Source organism: Miniopterus schreibersii (genome assembly GCF_964146895.1).
Source record: "Miniopterus schreibersii genome assembly, chromosome: 2".
NCBI classification, from domain to species: Eukaryota; Metazoa; Chordata; class Mammalia; order Chiroptera; family Miniopteridae; genus Miniopterus; species Miniopterus schreibersii.
The window spans coordinates 165,092,665-165,114,715 of record NC_138102.1 but is presented as its reverse complement, the minus strand read 5'-3'; the positions used below and the strand labels follow the sequence as shown (position 1 = coordinate 165,114,715).

The following is a 22,051-nucleotide window of genomic DNA, read 5'->3' as shown; positions in this document are numbered from 1 at the left end:
ATACTATATACTACTATCTGTCTGAATAAAGACAAGTAGAACTTACCTAGCATATTTGAAGATTCTATTAAGTTGGTGTCCAGGTCTGTCCAGTAGAGCCTTCTTTTAGCATAATCAATAGTTAGGCCATTTGCGCGCCCCACGTTTGGAACTAAAGTAGTACGTTCACTTCCGTCCATGGCAGCTCTGTCTATTTTAGGTTTTCCACCCCACTCAGTCCAATACATAAATCTAAATTCAAAACAATGATATTTAACATTTCACTTTTGATTATTTGGGAGAAAGGGCCACATTCATACATAGTTAACTAAATAACTTTAAAGAAAATATACATTAAATCAAGGAAACTAGTAAAACAAAATCATGGCTATAATTTTTCAATTATTTTGGCACCCTCAACTAAATATTTTTTTAATGTCCTAAAAAGGAAGTGAGTCAGCTTTCCTTAGTTTTTCCAATGAATCTATTCCATCCAAAACCTAGGAATTGGAAACAAACCAATGATTTCCTTATTACAACACTTGCATTTATAAAACTAAAATTCAAGAAGACAGAAAAAGATTAAAGTTCTGGTCTCCAAATCTGACTCACTTCTGAATACAAGTAATCTGAGTTTTTAAATTTTTAAACTTACTGTTCGAATTGTATAATCAATCTCCCCAAAAACAAGATGCAGGAGTGCATCAAAAGTACAAGTTAATAGCCTTTAACTGAAGTTAAAAAAGCAAAGTTTGAAAATATATTTGCCAAATGGTTCAAGGGAACATACTATGTATATAAGAGCAATGAATCATCTGGGAACTGAACACTACCACTATAATCCCTGTGAAATTTTAGAATATGCTTTTGCTTTTATTTGACTTTTCCAAGTTTTTCACATTACCCTTGGAGAAGCCCTACAGTACTATAGGCTTTTTGATTATGAGGAGGCCAATGCACTGAAAGAAATGTGAATGATTTGCTTAATGTCTTTAAGCCAGTCACATGACAGAACTAGAACTTTAACCAATTTCTTAGCCAAATGCCCTTTCAACTAAAACTAGTAAGGTGCTAGTTTCTAAATCCTCTGAATACTGGGACTAGAAAAGCACTCCACATGCCAACTCTCATCAAATACCTGAACAGAGACATTCACTTATGAGCCTCTCAGCTAATGGCTGACTTGGTAGCAATGCTTTTCTGAAAAGTAAAGTTGGTCTCGGGCTTTGTTTGCATCTGTACTTGTCAGCTGACAGACACGTGCACACCACAAGAGTCAGAGAGAAACAACTGGGAGAGAAATTTCACAGTTGCCAGCAGCCACATAAACTAGAATCCTTAGTCCTAACTACTAAATTTATCTGTCTGGTAACTGAAGCTTAAAGTAAAAGATCACCATAATCCAACCACAACATGTCAGCACACAGAAGCTGTGTATGGCTAACTAGCTAATCATGGAATTAGTGTGATTTCAGGGAAACTATTTTTAATTAGATATATGGTAAAATATGCTTGTACGTTCACATTGTTAACTTCTGCTTTAAAAAGTGAAACTACTCTTCAATTTTCAGATCTCTTAGCTGCTGACTTTTTAAAATTGTCTAAATCATGCAGAATCATCGACTCTTAGAAAACATCATTTTGTAAATAGTTTACTGTTCATTTATTAAAAACAGTTAACTGTTTAATAACAAAGTTTCTCCAAGCTTATAATAATGATCAAAATAGTTGTCCTCTTGAGTGAATGCATATTCTAAAAATGGAGCTTTTTAAAATGCAGTTATTTCTTTGCACACAATATTATTTCAGAGGATTTACTTTAACAGGTTTGGAATCTGGTATAACTTGGGAGAGGGTGAAAGGAAATATAAACTTGATGATGCCTTTGTAAAGGCTGCTTACTCAGTATATAAATAAAGGCAGCAGTATTTAATTAATAATCTATTTCACTACTAGTTCTTCATCCAATGTTCATAATGACAAAAAGTAAAATTTAGCTCATTATTATTCATTCTAAATCAGTGAAATGTCAGTAAATGGTTTTAAAATAAAGACTATCTATATAGTTTAGTTGTCAGATTCCTAATAAGAATTAAGACATCAAGAATATAACCCATGCCCTGGCCAGGTGGCTCAGTTGGTTGGAGCATCATCCTGTCCATCAGAAAGTTTGCAGGTTCAATTCCAGGTAGAGGCACATGCCTAGGTTGCAGGTTCAATCCTGGGTTGGGGTGTGAGAATGAAAGGCAAATGATCAATGTTTCTCTTTCATATCTATGTTTCTCTCCCCCCCCCTTCCTCTCTCTCTAAAATCTATGGAAACATTCTCTGGTAAGGATTTAAAAAAAAAAAAGAATATAACCCATAACTAGGCCATGTACAATGTAGTTGCAAAGAATGCATACATAAAGCTGTTTACCCTTCAGCAGGGTCCAACGCAAGAGCTCTGGGACTGTCTAGATCCTTCCACACCAAAACTTGTCGATGCTGCCCATCCAACTTTGATGCCTCAATTCTATTCGTTCCTGTATCTGCCCAGTACAAGTTCTTCCCAAGCCAGTCTACGGCCATGCCTTCTGGATAATCTAAGCCGAATTCTACCACATGTTCCAGTGCACTGCCATTCATGAAGGCTCTGCTGATGGTCTGCAAAAGTAAGATTAACAAAGTCAAATGGCTTAAGTACAAAACACTATCAAGAAAGAATGTTTGATTTGGGTTTTGTTGGGTGGGAGGATCCAGAAAAGCTGGAGGCACAGTTTCTTGATACAATTATGAACATAAGGAAACAATGATATCAAGCTCTAATAAAAGCAACCTTGACCTCAAGTTTTATTGCCAATTCAGGGAGAAATTTTTGAAATTCTTAAGGACAAAAAATTTATTCTAGTGAGACAGTGGAATGACTTTTAAAATTTATTAATCGAGTGAAAGAAAAAGTGACCAGAATGTTGTAGACTCTTTACTGGTAGTAAGCTTTGCCATGCCATTGTGTCAATTTGAGAAGATTCAGCAAACTTACACCTTATAAAATGCAAAATACCACCCTGGCTGGGTGGCTCAGTTGGTTGGAGCATCCAGGCACTTACCAGGGCAGGTAAGGGAGGCAACCAATCGATGCTTCTTTCTCTCTCACAGTGATATTTCTTTTTTTTTCTCTCTCTATCGTCCTCTCTAAAAATCAATGGAAACCTATCCTCGGGGGAGGATCAGAAAATAATAATAATAACTAGTAAATAAATAAAATGCATGCCATTATATTATTCCTACTATAGCTTTGAATTCTCTAAAATTTAAAATAATCATAATTCAGGCTATTAGTAACAGCTGCTACTTCCTGTCAAGCACTATCCTATGTATTCTTTGTACATATATTTTCTAATTAATCCTCACAATAGCCCTACAAGATAGGGATCATCTCTATTTTCTTTTTTAAATATATCTTTATTGATTTCAGAGAGAGGAAAGGAAAGGGAGAGAGAGACAGAAACATCAATGATTGATCAGCTGCCTCCTGCATGCCCCTGACTAGGGATCGAGCCCGCAACCCAGGCATGGCCCTGACTGGGAATCGAACCCCAATCGCCTGGGTCCTAGGTCGACGCTCAACCGCTGCACCATGCCCGGCTGGGCTCATCTTTATTTTCAAGATGAGGAAACTTAGAAGGCCACAGTAAAAGCCAAGATTTATTTACTTAATTCATTTATTCACTCGTTTAATAGATTTTACTGAACATTATCAGAATCCTACTCTGGCTCCAATACTCTATGATTTTGGCATGTCAGACAAAATTTTACGCAAGTTATGTGAAACAAGCCCAAAACAATCTGGAAGAAAACATTATTCTCCAGATTCTGAGAACTCCTTTTTGACTCAGTATGCTTTTCAATGTTTATTCCAGGAAAAAGAAAAGTTGTGCTATAACTCAGAATTGGCATTTTCTACCTCAGTCAGGCTTCAAAATTTTGTTGAGAATAAATTAAGAATCAAGTCTCTAAGCCATTAATGTGAAGCATACAATTGCTTACTCTCTAAGTGCAGAAAATGTCACTCATTATCTTCAAAGGGAACATAGCAGAGGAAGATTATGTCTTACAGAGTTAGGTGCTCAAGTGAGGTATCTTGTATTAAAAGGCAGTTAACTGAATATTGAATGGGCCTTTTCTTGACTTCCTTTAAAAAGTTTAAGGTTTTACTGAATTCTGCCTGTTAAGCAATGAGGGAGGCTGATGACAGAATGAAGATTCAGAAATTCTAGCAGCTCTCCTTTATAGTTCCCCATTTTAATATTCCACTTCTTTTGCTAACCTTGAGTGATATATCAGTCCAGTAAATTCGGTTGTCTGTCACATCAAAATCCAAAGCAGAAGCTTCTTTGACACCAGTGAGTGGAATGGCCACATTATTATTGTTAGTTTCCAAAGAAATTCGCCTGATATCTGCTCTCCGAGAAAACAAAAGGAAAGCCTCTGGGACAATGCAGGTCTTCATGTCACTGATGAGTTCAAAGCCAATGGGACAGGCACAGCGAAGGCCTTGCGGGCGATAGAGGCAAAGATGGCTACATCCTCCATTTTCGTCAGCGCAGGGGTTGGAACCTAAAAGATAAATTAATTATAAAAAAGCACAGAAGAACACACACATTGACACAATCAACACATTTTTACTTTAAATGACTTAGCATTTGGTTCACAGAGACCTATGATTATATCTGCTCCCAAATCTAGAGTTTCAATTCTAATCTCACAAACAAGCACTATGAGCAGTGACAGGGAACAAAAGGCGGGGTGCAGTGTTGCGAGCTGTGGCCCCAGCTACTTGGTAGGCCGAGCCAGGAGAACTGCTAGAGAACAGGAGTTCTGAGCTGTAGTACGCTATGCCACTCAGGTGTCTGCACTAAGTTGGCATCAATATGGTGACCTTCCAGGAGTGAGGACTTAAGGAAGGGTGAACTGGCCCATGCTGGAAATGGAGCAGTTCAAAACTCCCTTGCTGGTCAATTGGGAATTAAAGTATGGCAAAATACTTTCCTTTGTACCTACAGTAAGCTTAAAATAGGCTACATTATTCACACATAGGGCTGAATTCTTTTGATGAAAGTGTGTGTGTGTGTGTGTGTGTGTGTGTGTGTGTATCCCTTCAATTCAAACTATGTGACCAGAGTAGAGTAGTAAACCAACATCTGAAAGACTGATTCCTGGTTTTAACGTAAGGTTAACAGATGATTTCTATATTTCCTCAAAACATCAACAATTCATAATTCTGCTTTACAAACTGCTGCCTGTTTTCCATCTTAACTCATTTCTGGCTTCTAAGAGAATTTTGGAATTACTTACCAATGATCCGATGAACATTTGTGGCCTTTAGGCCCATGAGGTCAGGGAGCTGATCTATGATGATTTCCCTCTCTGCACTTCGTTTGTGTACTCTTTCGATGCTCCGCCTCTGCCAGTCAGTCCAGTAAACATAGTCACCCAACAAAGTAAACCCAAAAATGTGAGGAATTTTGTCTTCCACTAGTACTCGTCTCCCAGTGCCATCAGTATTCATAAACTTCATTTTAAGTGTAAAGAGAAAAGAAAAAAGATGTATAATTACTCTTTAAATGTATGTAATAATGACAAATACAACTGTGCTTCACAAAAATCCACAAGTATCGTTATTTAATTATCCCTATAGCAATGCTTTCACAAAATGACAAAATGCTGATTTAATGAGGATGATTTCAAATATTCAATATAGGCTCATATTTTACCTCTATTTCTCCAACCTCTTATTACCTGTCCTTCTAAATATTTTGGTAATATTAGCTTCAGTATACATCTATTAAATGACTATGTAAAAATTAAAAATACAGTATCATCACCTTACGTTTGCTTGTACGTTTGTTCTCAAATTATAATGTACCTTCACAGACATTTTATTGCATGTCTATTTTATAACATATTTTACCCTGAGAGTTTTGCCTTTTTTACATCCAAGGAAAGAGATTCATAGCAGGTCACACAACTTGTAAACAGAGGTGGATTGAAGTATTTTTTAGGAATCCTTCACTAGAATATTTTCTATTTCATTGTTTTTACCTAAAATTAACATCATGAAATTCACTCTGATACTCTCATAAACATCACCAATTTCTCTAGTAGTGACCAAGGTGTTCTGTCTCTGACACTGCATCAGCATCTTCTGTTCTACAAGATGGAATAAGTCTTCTAAAGCACCAAATTGCAAGTCCCTAACTGAGATCTTTTCTACTATTTAAAGTGACCTTGTGCCAGACTAATTATCCTTCAGAAATGTTATTCTGGTACTAAAAACATATACATGTAATCAGTATCTGCACACCAACCCATCTACAAAAAATATCAGATACAATCTTATATGCAAGCATTAATTTTTTTATCCATAAAATTAGTAAAAAATATTCCATGTAAGCCAATAATGTGACTGCCTAGATGGAATGACAACCAGATGTTCTTTATCTCTCCTCTCTAAAAGTTTCAAAACACCTGCTGACATTCTAAGAACAGCCAAACCTTACAAAGTACTTAAAAATTGAGTAACTGTGCTATATCCTTGTATTTTTCACTTGCAAACATTAATAAATATCTAATTTATATCTGATCAATGAGAAATTGTATTAGTTGAATGTTTATCTGTTCATATCAGATACATCAGAACTTCTATTAAGCCAACTGTATAAATCTGTATTTAAATAAAATGTTTTTTTAAAAGTCACATACATAGTCCTGGTGAGGTGGTTCAGTTGGTTGGAACATCGTCCCATACACCAAAAGGTTGCAGGTTTGATCCCCAGTTGGGGCACATACAGGTGGCAACCAATTGATGATTCTCTCACATCAATCTCATTCTCTCTCTCTCTCTCTCTCTCTCTCTCAAGTTAATAAAAACACATCCTCAGACAAGGATTAGAAAATAAAAGTCATAAACATAGTCCTACATTAAATACTGTTCATAGTTAATAATTTCTCTTCAATTTGAGACATGAACTTACATTTTTTTACATTTATATTTTCTTGCTCTAGATCATTCCTGGACTTATTTTATGATGTCTATGTTATATTTTAAAATTAAATCGGTATTTAAGAGTAAAAGGTCTAAGCAGAGAAAAAGGGTAGACAATTTCTTTACATATCTAACTAAAATATGAGCTCTAGAATAGCAGGCGCCTTAATTCATCCATTTATGTGCCTTCCACAGCAAATACCGGGCCTGGCAAAGAACTCAATAAATATTTGTAAAATAATTTTTAAAAGGAGATAGATTTCCTTAGACACTCAAGAAACCTTCCTAAAAATGGAAATGAAAATTTCTATAACAGTTCTTATCCTCAGATCCTACAGCTTAGCCATTTGAATGAATGAAAGGAATTCTTGCTCAAATTTTAAATCCATGCAAAAATGCATTCTACCGCCTACTTTTGGAGAAGGGATACATTCCCAATCCCTTCTAATGGCAGTGCTCCGAGAAAGAATTTCTGGCCCCATTCTAACACTGCTTGGAAACTTTGATCAGGGTGAAAAATCTTTCCTTCATTAGACATATAATTTAGAAAAGTCTATTTTAGTAGGGAAAGCTTATTTTAAAAGCTCTATACTTTTGCCTCTCTGTCCTAATACGGAGATCATCTCTTGACTCTAGTTAATCTTCCTCTACCCCCTTTACAAGAACTTTCTCCCTATACTATTTCCTTCCTTTCCAGGATCTTCAACTTCTCCTTCTCCATAAGGGCCTTCTTTTCTGCCTTTAACACAACACAAATTCCCCCATTTTATGAAGATGCTGTTTAAAAGTTGAATGACTGTTTTAATTGCCACATTCTTTGAGTATGATCTCTAATAGCTGCTTCTACCTCTTACCATTTATTCCCTTAACTCCCGACAAATGGCTTCCAATCCATGCTTCAGATTAAATAACTCTACTAAAAGCAATCAATGACTACTTTCTTGCTTTTCTCAGTTCTTGGGCTCTCTTGCCTCGTAACATTGGACATTCTTAACCACCCACTAAAACTCTGCACTTGGTTTTCATGGCACAATATGATCTTACTTCTTTTTCTATAGCCAGGACTACTTTTCTCTCTTCATTTCATTGGTTCCTCCTCCCTTTTTCAAATCTGGGTGGGTATTCCCCAAGATTTCTTGAGTTCTTCTCTGTCTGTAAACACCCTTCAAAAAATCCATCAAGTCTTATGGCTTCTGTTCTCATCTCAGGCAGAAAATTTACAAGTATGTAAAGTTGTAGTCTAAGGTGTCACCAGTTTTTACTGCAGAATTCCCATCTCCCAGAAAATATGCTGCTACCTCATCTAAATGCCACATACTTAATAGTGGCCCTATGTTCTCCATTAGGGGGAGATCATCATCCTATCAAAAAGCATTCAGCACCGAGTACTAAATATCTCGTATTATAAAACTCTAAAACACTACTTTTTTACAAGCTTGTGGTACAAATAAACATACCTGATTTCATTTTATTCTTAGTTTCATTCAGTATTACCTTAAATCAATTAATATGCATTATCTTTCATTTAACACGTACTAATGTTGCTGATTACTGTGCTCAAATATTGGCCTTCCTATTAAAATTTGCTGATCTAAATTCCTAATACTGAATTAGATGCTTTATACCGAACTTCTTTTGAAAAATAAAATTTAAATTTCTACTTCAAAAATATTTCTAGGTCAACTAACTCTTCTCTTTTAGCTATGTCATCCTGCAACATTTTTGTTGTCTCATTTTTATAAATGAACAACTTAAACAAAAGACATCTGATTAAGTATGGTTTGGATTATGAGCAAAAAATGAAGCTGAAAACCACAGTGAGAAAAATAACAAAAGCACAATTCCAAAAGATCCTTTCCGTTTACATAATTAAGCATCTTCTATTTAACAGTTACCCTTCATTCTCCTGCTCTAAAAAAAATCTCTCATGATTAGCAAACAATATTCTGGCAAAATTAGATAAATTTGGGTTTCAAGTATAAGCTCTATACTCACTGGGAACCTTTAACCAGTTTCTCATGTAAAATATGACTGAATTATTAAAGATTCAAGAAATACATAGCACACTATCAGATGTGTAGTAGATGCTCAGTACTTAGGACAAATGCTGGTACTTGTCCTTTAACATTATTTTAGTAAAATGCTTCAGTCCTTAAAAGTAAATAGCAATATTTAAATGGCTATATTTAATTGGTTTATAAAATACAGTGCTTCAAGACATAAATATAAAGGAATACATGAAAATAAAAGACCAAAACAACCACACACTGCTAAACTGAAGAATATAAGCAACACAGATCTTTCCATATTATAGCAACTAGTGGAAAACAACAGGCCCTTATTCCCATTTCCAACCCCCATTTCTACTATTTGTTTATGCTACTTAGGTGTGTAGTAACTAAAACAATAAACAAAAAGGAACAGTTTGACAATTTCATCAGAGCATACGTTTGCTGCTCTAACAGACCTTCATTCCACTCCTCCCCAAAACCAAACAACATTAATATCTAATAAATGCAAATCACCATAAAAGACATTATGATGAATGCTAAGAGATTTATAACAGAACCTCTTTTAGCTTAGGAGTTAAGATCTAGTTGTAGAGGTAAATTACATTTACAATAAAACTGTACACATACATATACCCTTCTCTGGCCTATAGCTAATCAGGAGAAAGTTCAGGAAATAATAGGAATTCTACTGAAGAATTAGAAGAAAAGAGAGAGAAAAGGATTTTCCACAATAAGAGAAATAACACGTTAAGACACAGAGTTAAGGATGTTTTGTTTGACTAACTTTGAAAGAAACTCTTTGAGGCAGAAAGAACACAAAAGGTAAGGCTGCACCAGCAGACTCAGGAAGACCTCATTTACCTCTGTCACTGTGCTGAGACTGTTTGTGCTAAAGATAAATATCTTAAATATAGAATTATGGCTAATAAAATATTTTCACTTCCTGTGAGATGGTAATAGAAGGCCTAAATCCTTTATCTAAAAGTCTTGGGGCCAGCTGTATTTCAGAATTCAGATCCTTTTTTTTTTTTTTTTAGAAAGGTTATTTAACACAATGCACATAGCGTATCATTTCTACGTTGGCCACAGTCCATTGCCAACATATATATATTTCTACAAAGGGAGATAAATAAAGACTACAAATAGCCTTACAATGCTTCAGGTCAGGTTCTCCACCAACTCAACTAACAAAAATAACTTTTGGTTTTTGAGAGCTTTTCTGGATTTCAGAATTGCACAAAAATAACTGTAGATTAGAAATACTTGGCTGATCCTCACTCCAGTCCCTTGACAAAACCGGGGTTTGGATCAATGTTAATGCTGCACTAAGTGCAAGCAAGGGTCTCTGGGAAGAAGAAAAGAGCAAAGGACCTAGTAAGGTTTTTAGCAACATCTGGAAGAAAAACAAATGGTAATGAAGGTCTTAAGATCTTCAGAATAGCACAATGGCCAGGAACTGAAATTCAGTTCCCTAAAAGCCACCACTAAGGATTTTGTAGCTTTACTCACTAGAGCATTAGTCCCTTCCAGCTATTCCTGTTCTCTCACTTTAAAAGCAAAATATCTAAAAGTCTTTTTTTGCGGGGAGGGGGACATAAATAAAACACACACTAAAGCTAGACATATCACATCTATTTCAAATAAAACAATATAATTAAAATGTACTAGAGATTTTTTTAAATGTAATTTTGTAAGCACATTGTTTCCCTTAATATCCTATCTTCCTATTCTTGTAGTTTTTACAACAGGGTTGAGTCCGGAACAGTGCTGTACAAGAGAAATATAATTCAAGTCACAAATGTGAGTCGTGTGTTTGTAATTTTAAATTTTCCAGTAGCCAAATTTTTACAAGTTAAAAGGAACAGGTAGAATGAATTTTAATAATATAGTTTATCAAACCCAATATATCCAAAGTATTTTTATTTCAACATTTTTATTTTAAATTTTTTCATGAGATTGTATATGGGGGTTTTTCTTCATAATAGGTCTTCTTAGTGTGCATTTTACATTTCAAACATCTCAATTCCAAGTAGCCACATTTTGTGTGTTCCATAGCCATATGTAGCTACTGGCTACTATAACAGACTTTGCGGGATCAGAATTTCATGGTGGTGCCTATATAGCCTACAACAAAATTAATTTACCCTTTTCTAGATTAGATATCTGTCCCCTCTCACACCTGCCACTTTCAGGATTGCCATACCCATCAGGCTTAGTAGAGCCACAACAAATGTCTTTCATTTGGTCTTCCCTTTCTCCTCAGCTATACTATACTTAATTCTAATATGGGTTAAAACTACTTCAAAAAACAATTTCTGATGAAAAAAATTAATAAAACTCCACCTTTTTTTATCTTTTACCAAATTTGCAAGTTTACAATTCAAAGCACTAGCTGAAGTTCATAAGAGCAAGGACAAAGGCCTAATTCTTTAATTTCTTTAATACTTCAAAATAGAAGTATTAAAACCACAATTGTATTAATAAGAGAATCCTTATCTGTCATGTCCTTGGTTCTCCCGTTTAGAACATTCTAGATTGACCACGTGCTGATAATGGTTGAAGGTGGGTGGTTCATGAGAATCTTTATTGTTTTACTATATGTCTGAAATTTTCCATAATTAAAAAAAAAAAAAAAATGAATGGAGGAAAGATAAGTAGTAAGTTCAAAGGAGGAAAGGGTCAAGAAAGGAGGAGGAGGGGGGAAAACTGTTATTAATAAATGCTATTATTTTTGTTGCTGATATGATATGGAAAGCAATTATAAGAATCACTTGAAGAGATTTAAGGGATCAACAACTTAAATAAAATCTGACTGTGAGATCTTACATCTAAAGAACTGTATTATTTCCCTTTGTACAGAGTCCAATGCTTACTTTCTCAAACCTTTTTTCTTTAATTATCTGTGCAGAGCTCACACTTGTATTAGAAAATTCGCTTCTCCCCTGAATATTTTTCTTCTACCAACCACACAATCTCTTCCTACTGGGCAGAAGCAACAGAGTGAAACAAGAAGATGCAGCTTTTCTCAAAGAAAATCACTATTACATTCTCATACCCAACTAGTCACAGTTTTGGACAGGTTAATAGATTTGTAAATATGGTTTTAAACCCCTTATGTTTAAAATAACAACACAATTCCTGATAAAAGCTTGCTTGTACATTCTGAACCCAGAACAAGTGAACCATTTTAGGCGATTCCCTTAGGCTTTAACAGTTAAGCCAACACTACTTAAATCTTCTGGCAACTCTTAAGGGCGTGCTTCACTGTATTACCTCAGAGTGGTTTAATTAGTTAAACTGAAATTAGGCTTCTGTCACTTCTACACCTCTAAAATCTTCCTCCAAATCTGAACCAGAGTCTCCAGTGGTTTCAGCTGCTTCAACCACATTGTGGTATAGATTTAACATTCTGAGGCATTCTCAAATATTCCCAAACCACACTGAGAATGTGGGCTACAACAGGAAACAGATGTGGGTTAACCAGAACGTTATCTCCACAGAGAAGAGGTAATAGCAAACCTTCTATAAACATCACATCCGGTTTTTGGAGCAGTTTCATCAGTTCATTAAATGTCAAGAGAGGATTACCCATGAAATCTTGGAATGCAGCCAGTCTACTACCAAAGTTGCTGCTATGCAACTTTGCTTGACTAGGCATGTTCAAGAAATAGATGACAACAGGACAACCAGGCACCTATCATAAAATAAGCTGGAGTGGGACTGCTATGCAGTTCTAAAAGGGAAACTAAAATTATTATGCTTACAAGGAACCACTCCTCTTCTAATGGTCCAGGCAATATCCAAACAAGTAGTGAATTAGAAGACAGACAAATAGATATCACTGGGGGCTGATTAATACACTTCATAGGACATAACATATAACTTCACAGATATGGCACTTAAAAATAGTATATCCATGGAAATAACATCTCAGTCATGCAGAATCTCACAGGGGTGACAAGTAAAGAGAAATGCTTTGGACCCAGTAGGGGAAGTAAAAAGGGATACCATGCACCTGTTTAATAAGAGAGCAGTAAGGGCAATTACAGTGCTGTATTTAAAGCCTTTTAACTTGGTTCAAGACATACTATGCCTGAGTAAATACAAGCATTTTTAATAGGAAGGGAAAGTATCTAGGTAATTCTATATTTTTTTCAAGAAATCATGCTTAGAATATTAAACATTTGCAGTCACCATGTTCTTTCACAGATAGAGCTAAGAACTGCTATTGTAACCAAAGCTTTCTAAAACCGGAAATACTCAGGAAAACTATAAAATTGAGAACAGATTTTCAGAAGAAGGCATTATAAAAAACGGCAACACCACCTTAGTCAATTATACTGAATTGCTTCACAAGACATTTCTGAGAGCCCAACTGTCCCGGAGCCTTCAATAAAACCTAATGGGGAAACATGAACATGTTAACAAGGGAAAACTAACCCCTTTCCTCTCATTCTTTTCAAGTATAACTAAAATAAATCCCATTTGGCCTCTGAGCAGGAAAAAAACAATTGTAACACCTTAGTATTGAAAGGTAAATTACTCCAGTACCAATGAGCATGCCTTATGCTCATATACTGATTTTTAAATACTATCCTTTCATTGAAAAGAACCATGACTCCTCGGAGCAATGGCTGATTGTAAGGCTAAGGCAAGGGAAATAAGATAAAGCTGGAATGTGCTGTTGTTTCAGAAACTGCTTTAAAATGATGAGGGCTCCTTAAAAATTCAAAATACAATTACCATGTGATCCAGCAACCCCATTTCTGGGTATACATCCAAAAGAAGTGAAAACAGGATCTCAAGAGATACTTGCACACCCACGTTGACTGTAGCATTATTCACAATAGCCAAGAGATGGAACCAACCTAAACATCCATAGACAGATGAGTGGTTTAAAAAAATGTGGTATACAGATGTAATGGAATATCACTCTGCCTTAAAAAAAGAAGGGAATCCTGTTATATGCTACAACATGGTTAACCGTGAGGACATTAGGCAGAGTGAAATAAGCCAGTCACAGAAAGACAATACTGCATGATTCCACTTACATGAGGTATCTAAAGTAAGCAAACTCTTAGCAACAGAAAAAATGGTGGTTGCCAGGGACTGGAGGAGGGGGTGGGGGGAGTTGTTCAATAGGCATAGCTTCAGTTTTGCAAGAGAAAAAAGTTCTAGGGATCTTAGTATACGATAACATGCATATACTTAACACTATTGTACTGTATACTTAAAAATGGTTAAGAGGGTGTGTTTTATGTTACATGTTTTTTACCACAGTTTTAAAAAGTAAAGATGAAAGCATGTGAAAAGGACCCAGGAATCAACTTGAAGGTGTTTCTAGCGACAAGTCTGAGACAATTTTTACAACAATATAATGACAACAGATTTAACCTATAGAATAAAAAGACATCAAAAAATCCACACTAATATATATGAATAATTCAGTAAATAGAGGCGAGGGGACAGTCCTTCCTTATAGGAGAATTCCAATTAATAAATATAATAGGAATAATGGAAATAGTATCACTGTTAACTTCCTGATGTTGATTACTGTTCCATGAGTATATAAAATGAAGCTGGGTGAAAGATATTATTCTTGCAAGTTTTTTGTAAGTCTGAAATTATTTCAAAGCTAATAGTATAAAAAAGAGTCAGCAGAGCAAAACACAAAAAGTACTATATCAATAATCAGAAAACCTGAATTCCATTCCTTTCTTTCTAGACAGAAAGCTGTATGACTTTGGGCAAACAAAAGATGCTAACTAAGCAAAACGCACCAACCACTGCTGAATTTTAGGGAGGCCTGGCTAGAAAGAAAAAGTGTATGAGTATATGATACAATCTAGAAACCACAGCTAATTTTATAAGATCTGAAAACAACTTTATTTTATTCAAAGACACCACCACTTTGAAAACCCATGAAACATTGTTTACTTACTGATCTGTAGGCTAATAAAATCTATTATGGCACAGAGTTTTTGACATACTTTAAGAATAACATTGTAACGAAAACATAAAAGCAATATTATAATTCTCAACCAAATATAAAGCCAAGCCATTTGTTAATCCAAAATCAAAAATAAATGAACAACAAAACCAAAAAACTTTAAATAGGGACTAGAGACTAGATTAACTGCAGAATAAAGCCTCTAATTTCATTCCTACTTACAAAGTCTTGGCAGATTTCAGAAGATCAAAATTATAAGTGAAATACTAAACAAACACCAGTGTATTGAAAATCTCAGTACAATAAAAGAAATTCTAATCCTTCTCTGAGATTTAGTTATTTCAGATCACATCTGACAAAAACAAACCAAAAAAAAACATTAAAGTACAATGAATTAAAAGTTTGAAAAATCTAATAGAGTTCACCAAAAAAAAAAGAAAATAAATAAATAAAAAAACTATAGGGCCTACATGATAAGAATCTTAGAAAGTCTAAAATTTTAAATTGTAAACTGTATTTAAAATGGAAAGAGAATCCTTTGTTCATTATGGATAACTAAAGGAATGACTATTACAAAGAATCTTTAAATAGCTAGAGATAATTTTAAATTGAATCAGAGTTAAAATACCTGTCAACTATTCAGTGTGTTGCAAATTCCTTACCATGAAGTCCCAAAACTGCGGTCCTTGCCATTATCTGATTGCCTACCCTTTCCAAACCTTCTAAAAACAATTAAATTTCTAAGACCCCTTTAAAAGTACAATCATTTCCCACCCATAGAGAAATAACCTCCTCAAAAATGTTTTGCAGGGACTCTATTAATAAAAAAAAAAACTTCTACAAGTTTGGCAAGCTTCAAACCACAGCTTTAAACATTTCAGATTGAAACTAAAAATACCTGCACACATATTAAGTGGTTTTATACTAAAACATAAGAAAAAATATAAATGCAGAATATTTAAAAAAATGATCCAAGAGCAAGTTAGTTCAAACCTGGTCACTAAAAATGCTTTCTAAGTACCAACATGCATCACATTACCCTAATTTACATAGATAAAAACTTTACTAACTCCTAAGTGAGGCAAAGCATCTTGATTGGTGAGGCTCTAGGGTCTGCTGTGGCAGTTCAGGAAAGCATGATTACACCCAGCATCCAGGATGGTTCTCTCATATACATGCAATCATTTTTTTAGAGCCAAAGTTAAGTGGATAATGAGACAACAGAGCATATAATTGGATGATGTGCTACTTTGGCTGCTGTAGATTATAACAACTTAAATAATGTTGCCAGAATTGTACATGAACAGGTAACTTTCAAACAGGAGTTTAAAAATACATTATCATAAGATATACCCCTAACAGATGCAACATGATATAATAGGGCAGCACCATCTTTACAACTCAATGAATATAGGCCTAAAATCAAGGTATTCTATTGAGCTGAGGAATCTAATGATAGAGTTTATCAATATCATTCTTCTGTTATTGTATGTCAAGAATATGTGAGGAAAAAATATATATTCACATACATACATATAGAGCGGTAAAGGAGTAGGAATAGGCAAAGATTCAGGCATTTAAGTTCATTAACTTGAGTATCTGAAACTGAATGTATAATATGATCTATTTTAAAGAACACTGAATTATAAATTAGCAAAGATTCAAAAGAAAGTACTTGTTGGTACCTGTCATATAATCAGAACAGCTTTATCTCAACAACAGATGATTATATTGTTGTAAATTCTTAAGGAAGAAGTAATCTTAGAAACAAACAATAGGAAAATCATCATAAATGGGTCCTTGTGTGTTTTAATAGACTTTCACAATACACAGGCTAAAGATGCCAGACAAAGAAATTACTTTAAAAAGAAATATGAATACTTGGGAAACAAATTTCCTTATTAGGGTATTGATAAAATAGAGGAAGTTGTCATGAGAGGAAAATGTAGACCTGCAATTTCAGCCTTAGAATATGAAATAGAACATTCACCAAATGCCAAGTTTTTAGCACAGATCCTACATAATAATACTCTCTTTATTCAAAATTTCTTGGTACTCAAGGCTCTAATAATCTCCATTTCTGTTTCCCAACAAAGCTGTGCCAAGTATAATTAGATTTGGACAAAACTACTTATGGACACTGTATTCTCTAAAGGAAGTTTACAATGAAAGAGATTCCAAACAAATCTACATGTCCTTAAGATAGACAAGAAAAAAAAAAAAAAAATCTCTTTTTTTTAACCTATAACCACTAGGTGTTGCTGCACTTGTCAGCAAAAGCTCAGAAACAAAAGTGGGGGTGTGGCTCAGTTGGTTGAGCATCTTCCCACAGGTTCAATTCCCAATCAGGGCATGTAATTCCCAGTCAGGGCACATGCCCAGGGTGCAGGCTCAATCCCCAGAAGCGGGCATGCAGGAAGCAGCAGATCAGTGCTTCTCTCTCCCTCTCTCCCTTCCTCTCTCTCTAAAAATCAATTAAAAAAAAATGAAGTTTATAAAAGTGGAGGGAAATAGAATAAAAAGCATACAATGAGAAAACAAGTTCTAAGAAAAATTTAGCTATGACAGTATTATCTACAATAAAACCAGTAATTCAAAACGCATTAATCTTGTCAATCAGTTAAATTGGGATGTACTGAGAAAAGCTTTCCAAAGAAAATATAAGCTAACAGTACATTCTTAACTTTATATAATGGCAAAAAAGTGCTTTAAACTTATAAATTATCAGTGGTATGTCTTTACTATTGGTAAGCAGTATTGCAGGCCCTCAGTGCAACAGATGTTTTTGGCAGTGAAACCTGACCAAGAAAAGTGAAAATGTTGTTAAGACATAATGTGTTTCTGCCCACTGCAAGATCTCATAAAGCAGAAATAAAGTTTATCTGATGTTCCCCCATCAGAAAAATAGAAATGAATATTTCTGAACATGCTTTAATATTTATTATCAGGTTGCCCCAGAACACTAATATTAACACTTGGGTGGGGCAGGGGTGGGGGAGTCCAGTGCAGACAAGTAAACCAGAAGCTTGTTTATAAAAGGTGGTTAAGTATCAACATAATGAAGCAGCAGCATAAACAAGTACCAGCATGTACCTTTTAACTAACACCTATAGGTAAATGGTCACTGCTGACAAGTAAGGAAATGAGACATATCCTCACAGATGCACTTTTTTGTTGTTGTTGTTAATCCTCACTTGAGGATATTTTTTCCCATCGATTTTTAGAGAGAGTAGAAGGGGGGAGGGGAATCAAACTCGTGACCCTTTGGTACGAGGGCCAAGGCTCTAACCACTGATCCACGCTGGCCAGAGCAGCCACAGATGCATTCCCTTTTTTTTAAAAAAAAACTTATTCTCTCTCTCTTTTTTTTTAAAATACATCTTTATTGATATCAGAGAGAGGAAAGGAGAGGGGGAGAGAGAGAGACAGAAACACCAATGATGAGAGAGTCACTGATCGAGCCTGCAACCCGGGCATGTGCCCTGACCGGGAACCGAACCCCGATCACCTGGATCCTAGGTCGACGCTCAACCACTGAGCCACACCCGGCCGGGCCACAGATGCATTCATATATTCAAGCACAGGCCAACAATATGACTGTCTTTTTTAAAGTTCGACATCATTAGCAATTCCGTGTCCCCCATCCCTCTCTGCAGAACATGGTTATAAACCTCAGGTAAACCTATTCATTCCTTCTGCAACTTTGTACAATAAAAATCTAATCTGGAACCCAGAGTTTCTCATTACTTTTCTCTGGTTTCCCTAATCCTCAGACTCAGTCTCCCAATATATACATCATCTGGTTATATACCCCTTACCAAAAAAAAAAAAAAGGGGGGGAAACTGACCTAAGGAATCTCCATCAAGGGCACAGATAGCAAATGCACATTCTGAGCTTTTCCCATGAGGTCCACTCAAAACATGAGAATTTACTATGCCTTATATTACTACATAATAATTTACCAAATAACTATATTTTCTTCCCAAACGTACTATAAACACATATAGGGCAGTATGATCTCAAGTAAACTCTAAGTCTTTCAGAAAAGAACAGGGCTATTAAATCCATAATTGATATTTTCTTATAGACCCGGAAAAAAGCAGCTTTCATTCTTGGGCATGATAAAAGCTGGGAAGCATTCTTAAAAGGATGGGTCTTGAGGAGAGCATGTGACCTAGACTAAGGTCAGATCGGTACCTGGATCAGCTACTACATAACAAAAGGCTAGCAAATAACCTTCTTAGAAAAAGAAGCATTTTAAAAATTATATATCATTCCAGAAGTTTTCAAGTTCACTATAATCCACCTACTATTCAGTAAAGCAATATGAAAAGTCAGTGGTGGCAGTTACTTCTCTAATCACTACTAGTCTCAGAAAGTGAAACAGTTTTTCTCCCCCAATTACGTAAGATTAATTTAGATGAAGAGCTGTGCTCTTTCCTTAGTTTTCCATATATCAGCAATTTTATACATCATAAATTAAGAAGGGAATAAATAACAATGCCAGCCCTTTATTTCCCAGATGTGTCTGTGAAAAGAAAATGACAAAAGCACTGATGTTCAATTAAAGAAACTTCATCAGAATCTCCAGGGGAAAGACTAAGAGGAGGTATATGTGTATATAATTTTGTGGAATAGATGTACCATTAACCCCAAATAATCTGTCAAAAAGAGGACACAGACAAACAGCAGCTGTGTTCCAGCAAACCTGGAAGAAGAGAATCATCTGAAAGTCAGGTTTAAAAACACCGGTACCACTCAAAAGCGAGGGACCACTCATAACACTACTGTATGCACATGTATAGCACAGAAAAACAGAACAAAGGGGCCAGAATGAATACTATTTTAAGATCTACTGGACTCACAGCAAATTAAGAAAATAAACCCCATTTAATCAATATTAGACATTGTTATGTAATGTGTATTAATTTTTATTTTTAAACACTATCCACTCAGAATCTCCAAAAATTCTCACTTCTCTATGTGAATCCCTCCTGTACTTCTGATTCTGAATAAATTTCTATACCTAAACTGCTAAAAGTGACCTGAAATGGGAAAAATAGGGCTTGAAAAATTCCAAATACCAAACGAACATTTTATTTACAGTCTAATCAGTCAGTCACAGTAAGCCAAAAAAAGACCAAATATGGAATTTTAAAAATCCCTTCAAAATAAGAAATAAAGTGCCCTTCCCTACTATAAATTATGTTCTCTTCCTTTAGGTACACATTCTTTTTGGACACATAAGCTTTAAACTGTTTTTCTAAGAGTAGTAATACCTCTACACTCATGGATAGTCCACAGCTGATCAACAATACACACTGGTGAACTGGTTGGGAATGGGTGTGCAATTTGTATTCAAGCCAACCCAAGTGAAGCTAATAGCCTGTCTGAAAAGTGAACCCATAACCTTTGTCTCATTAGCACTGCACTCCAGCTGTTAAAGAATCAAACACTAACTTGGATTGGGGGGTGGGGGGCAGTAAAACACTAACAACAGGGAGAAAATTTATATAGTCAAGTCTACTCAAAATTTTCTATTAATGGAAACCAGCTGCAAGAATGAGAGATGCAGTTTTCAGTATTTGAGCCTGGTGAGAATACTGATGGGGTTTTTTCTATTCCAAGTTTCTATTCTGAAAGGGAGGCCCTTTAATTCATTATTCTCTCAGAGTCCCTGAAACTCTGAGGAATGTTTTTCAGAAATAACTGCTCTAGATCCCAAATTATCTATATACTAGTAGATACCTGCTGTGACTTTGAAGAGCCATACAAAGTCATTCCTTATATGAAAAGTCATGCATCCCCCAAAGGAATACTGTGATCGAAACTCTTTTAAATATGCAACCCATAAGACCTCTAGCACAGCTTAATTCAAAGCTGTGAAATTTAGACTTCATGTTCAATATCAAAGATATAAAACCATTTACAAAACACTGTGATGAAATATTCACTACTGGTTGCTTCCACCATAATTCTATACTGATTGCCAAAACTTAATTCTACCATTTGACAAATATTTCCCCAAGCTTTGGTTAATTAATCTTTCTCCCACATAGCTCATAATGAATTCAGCAACAAAAAAAGCTATACACATATGGACTTTTTTTTCCTGACATGACTACTGGCTTTTCCAGTATAGGTCTTATATAATATTTGGTTTGTGCAGAAACTGCCCCTAGGAAATCCAGGCAGTGGTTTTTCCCTACTAATGAAGAAAATCATTCACATAAGCTTTTAAGACTAGAAAGAGATGAATACCCATTTCTCGTGCCAGTATAACTCAGAAATCCTAGGGTTAAGTGCAAGAAAATACATAATTCCTAGAATCCTGAAGGTTGAGTAAAATTTCTGTAAAAAAAACCCTCTAGAACCCCAGACAAGAGGCAAGAGTATTTGCATCAAATTACCGTTAACTCAAAACCATTATAAAATTGGTTTTAAAATGAAAAAGCAAGAAACAAACCTCAATTTTGTCTGTTTTGGCATCTCCCCAGTATATTTTGCCTTCATCATAATCCAAGGCTAAACCATTTGGCCAACCAAGAGAAGTGTTAACCAACACTACTCGGTCAGAACCATCCAGAGCTGCTCGCTCAATTTTCGGGATTTCTCCCCAGTCAGTCCAATACATGTACCTATAAAAGCATACAGAAAATGAGCTAAAAATAGACAATAAACTGTAGCTTTCAGATATCCTAAAGGTGAGATCCACCCCTCATATCACACTGATATTATCAATTAACACCACAGAAGGGGGGGAGAGCACTTAAACATACCAAGAGTATGTTTAAGACATTTACTTATAATAGCAGCATATAAGCTTGTAGGGAATTTTCAGATCAGTGTTTTCTAGAACTGATAATAAAAATGCCTTCCAATAATGAGATTCCATTTTTAGTTACATTTTTTCAAAATATTTTGTGTTCCTTCCCATGAACAACCTCTCTTTTTCTTATTGGCTTGTCATTTCTGACACAAAAAGGTAATCCCAGTAGTAATAATGAGTAATAAACAAACTGAATTCCCAAAATAACTAACTCTCCCTGTGGTGCTAAGTGATTTGTCTGGCTCCTGGGAGT

General features: G+C 35.3%; 1 protein-coding gene across 2 annotated transcripts in view; it reads right to left on the bottom strand.

The window, feature by feature from the left end:
• LRP6 (LDL receptor related protein 6) overlaps nucleotides 1-22,051 on the bottom strand; it is a 123,980-nt gene that overhangs the window by 33,106 nt on the left and 68,823 nt on the right. For both annotated transcript variants that reach the window (XM_081127995.1, XM_081127996.1), the window contains exons 7-11: nucleotides 21,436-21,607; nucleotides 5,317-5,533; nucleotides 4,289-4,578; nucleotides 2,399-2,625; nucleotides 47-231 (exon numbers count right to left, since the gene is read on the bottom strand). In XM_081127995.1, coding sequence (XP_080984121.1) covers nucleotides 47-231; nucleotides 2,399-2,625; nucleotides 4,289-4,578; nucleotides 5,317-5,533; nucleotides 21,436-21,607 — 1,091 coding nt within the window. The remainder of the gene's footprint in view (nucleotides 1-46; nucleotides 232-2,398; nucleotides 2,626-4,288; nucleotides 4,579-5,316; nucleotides 5,534-21,435; nucleotides 21,608-22,051) is intronic.